The sequence below is a fragment of the Centruroides sculpturatus genome, unplaced genomic scaffold, assembly GCF_000671375.1.
Source record: "Centruroides sculpturatus isolate CEXI.00-Female unplaced genomic scaffold, Cexi_2.0 scaffold868, whole genome shotgun sequence".
NCBI lineage: Eukaryota > Metazoa > Arthropoda > Arachnida > Scorpiones > Buthidae > Centruroides > Centruroides sculpturatus.
In genome coordinates this window covers 101,134-102,167 of record NW_019385061.1, presented here as the reverse complement: position 1 = coordinate 102,167, position 1,034 = coordinate 101,134, and the positions used below count along the sequence as shown (strand labels likewise).

At 24.8% G+C, this 1,034-nt stretch overlaps 1 protein-coding gene across 1 annotated transcript in view; it reads right to left on the bottom strand.

The window, feature by feature from the left end:
- Window positions 1-1,034, bottom strand: part of LOC111634112 (synaptogenesis protein syg-2-like) — a gene marked incomplete at its 5' end in the record, with an annotated part of 92,404 nt that overhangs the window by 26,645 nt on the left and 64,725 nt on the right. The window contains one exon of the mRNA XM_023378802.1: window positions 75-293. Within this exon, the coding sequence (XP_023234570.1) occupies window positions 75-293 (219 nt within the window). The remainder of the gene's footprint in view (window positions 1-74; window positions 294-1,034) is intronic.

Below are 1,034 nucleotides of genomic sequence, written 5' to 3'. Positions count from 1 at the left end.
TATATTTTATAATTTATTATTATTATTATTATTTAATTTACATACTTACATAATACTCTCAGCACTGTATTTGCCTCAATGACATCAGGAAAAAAATCAGATTTCGCCTTACAACTGAAATGAACCCCATCGTCAGAATGTCTCGCCACAAATACAATGCCACTTTTCACGGATACTCCACCAAAACTAGCATTAAGAATTTCTGTGTAATATTCTTCTTCAATTTTATTATTTCGCAACCATGTTATACCTAATTTAGGATTGCTAGCGCCTGTCTGACAAATCAACGTCACCTGTAGGACAATACAATATAGAATTACAATTACAAATTCTATTTCGTTTAACTTCAATAATGCTTAATTTATATATTTCTACCTAAAAACAGTTATAAAACTGAAAAAAAAATTGAAAATTTTTATGAGATCCCCTTTCATATCAATTTGTCTATTAGATAAGTTTTATTATATGTAAAATAGCATTAATTAAATGATGATACATGCATTTTAGAGTATTGAATTTTATTTATAATAAACTATATAAATAATATTGAATATGGATCTTTAACATTTTTATTTTCTTTGATGTAAACAATAATAAACAATTTAATGGCTTTTGCGGTAGTAGAGAAATTTGTATTACTTAGAAACTTGATCAATATATTTTAATAGTTATTCTCGATATTTTGCATTGTTTCCTTAAATAAATACGAATTACATATGATATATCATTCATGTTAAGTTTTAATTTTAGCTAATTACAAAATAATAAGTTAAACTCGTGTTTCTAACTAGTAGGTCGCGATCACCCGGTTTCTTTGACGATATGAATGCATGAGTAATGGATTTTAATTTTTGATTATATGGATAGTACCACTGTATTTCTGTGTTACTTGAATTTTAATTGTATTCAAATATTTTTTATAATGCGGCTTTCTTTCTATCAAAAAAATTTAGAAAATAATATTATTACATAAAATGAAACATTTCAAAGAATTTCCAAACATTTATAATTTAATTATAGTACTTTGGGTTATT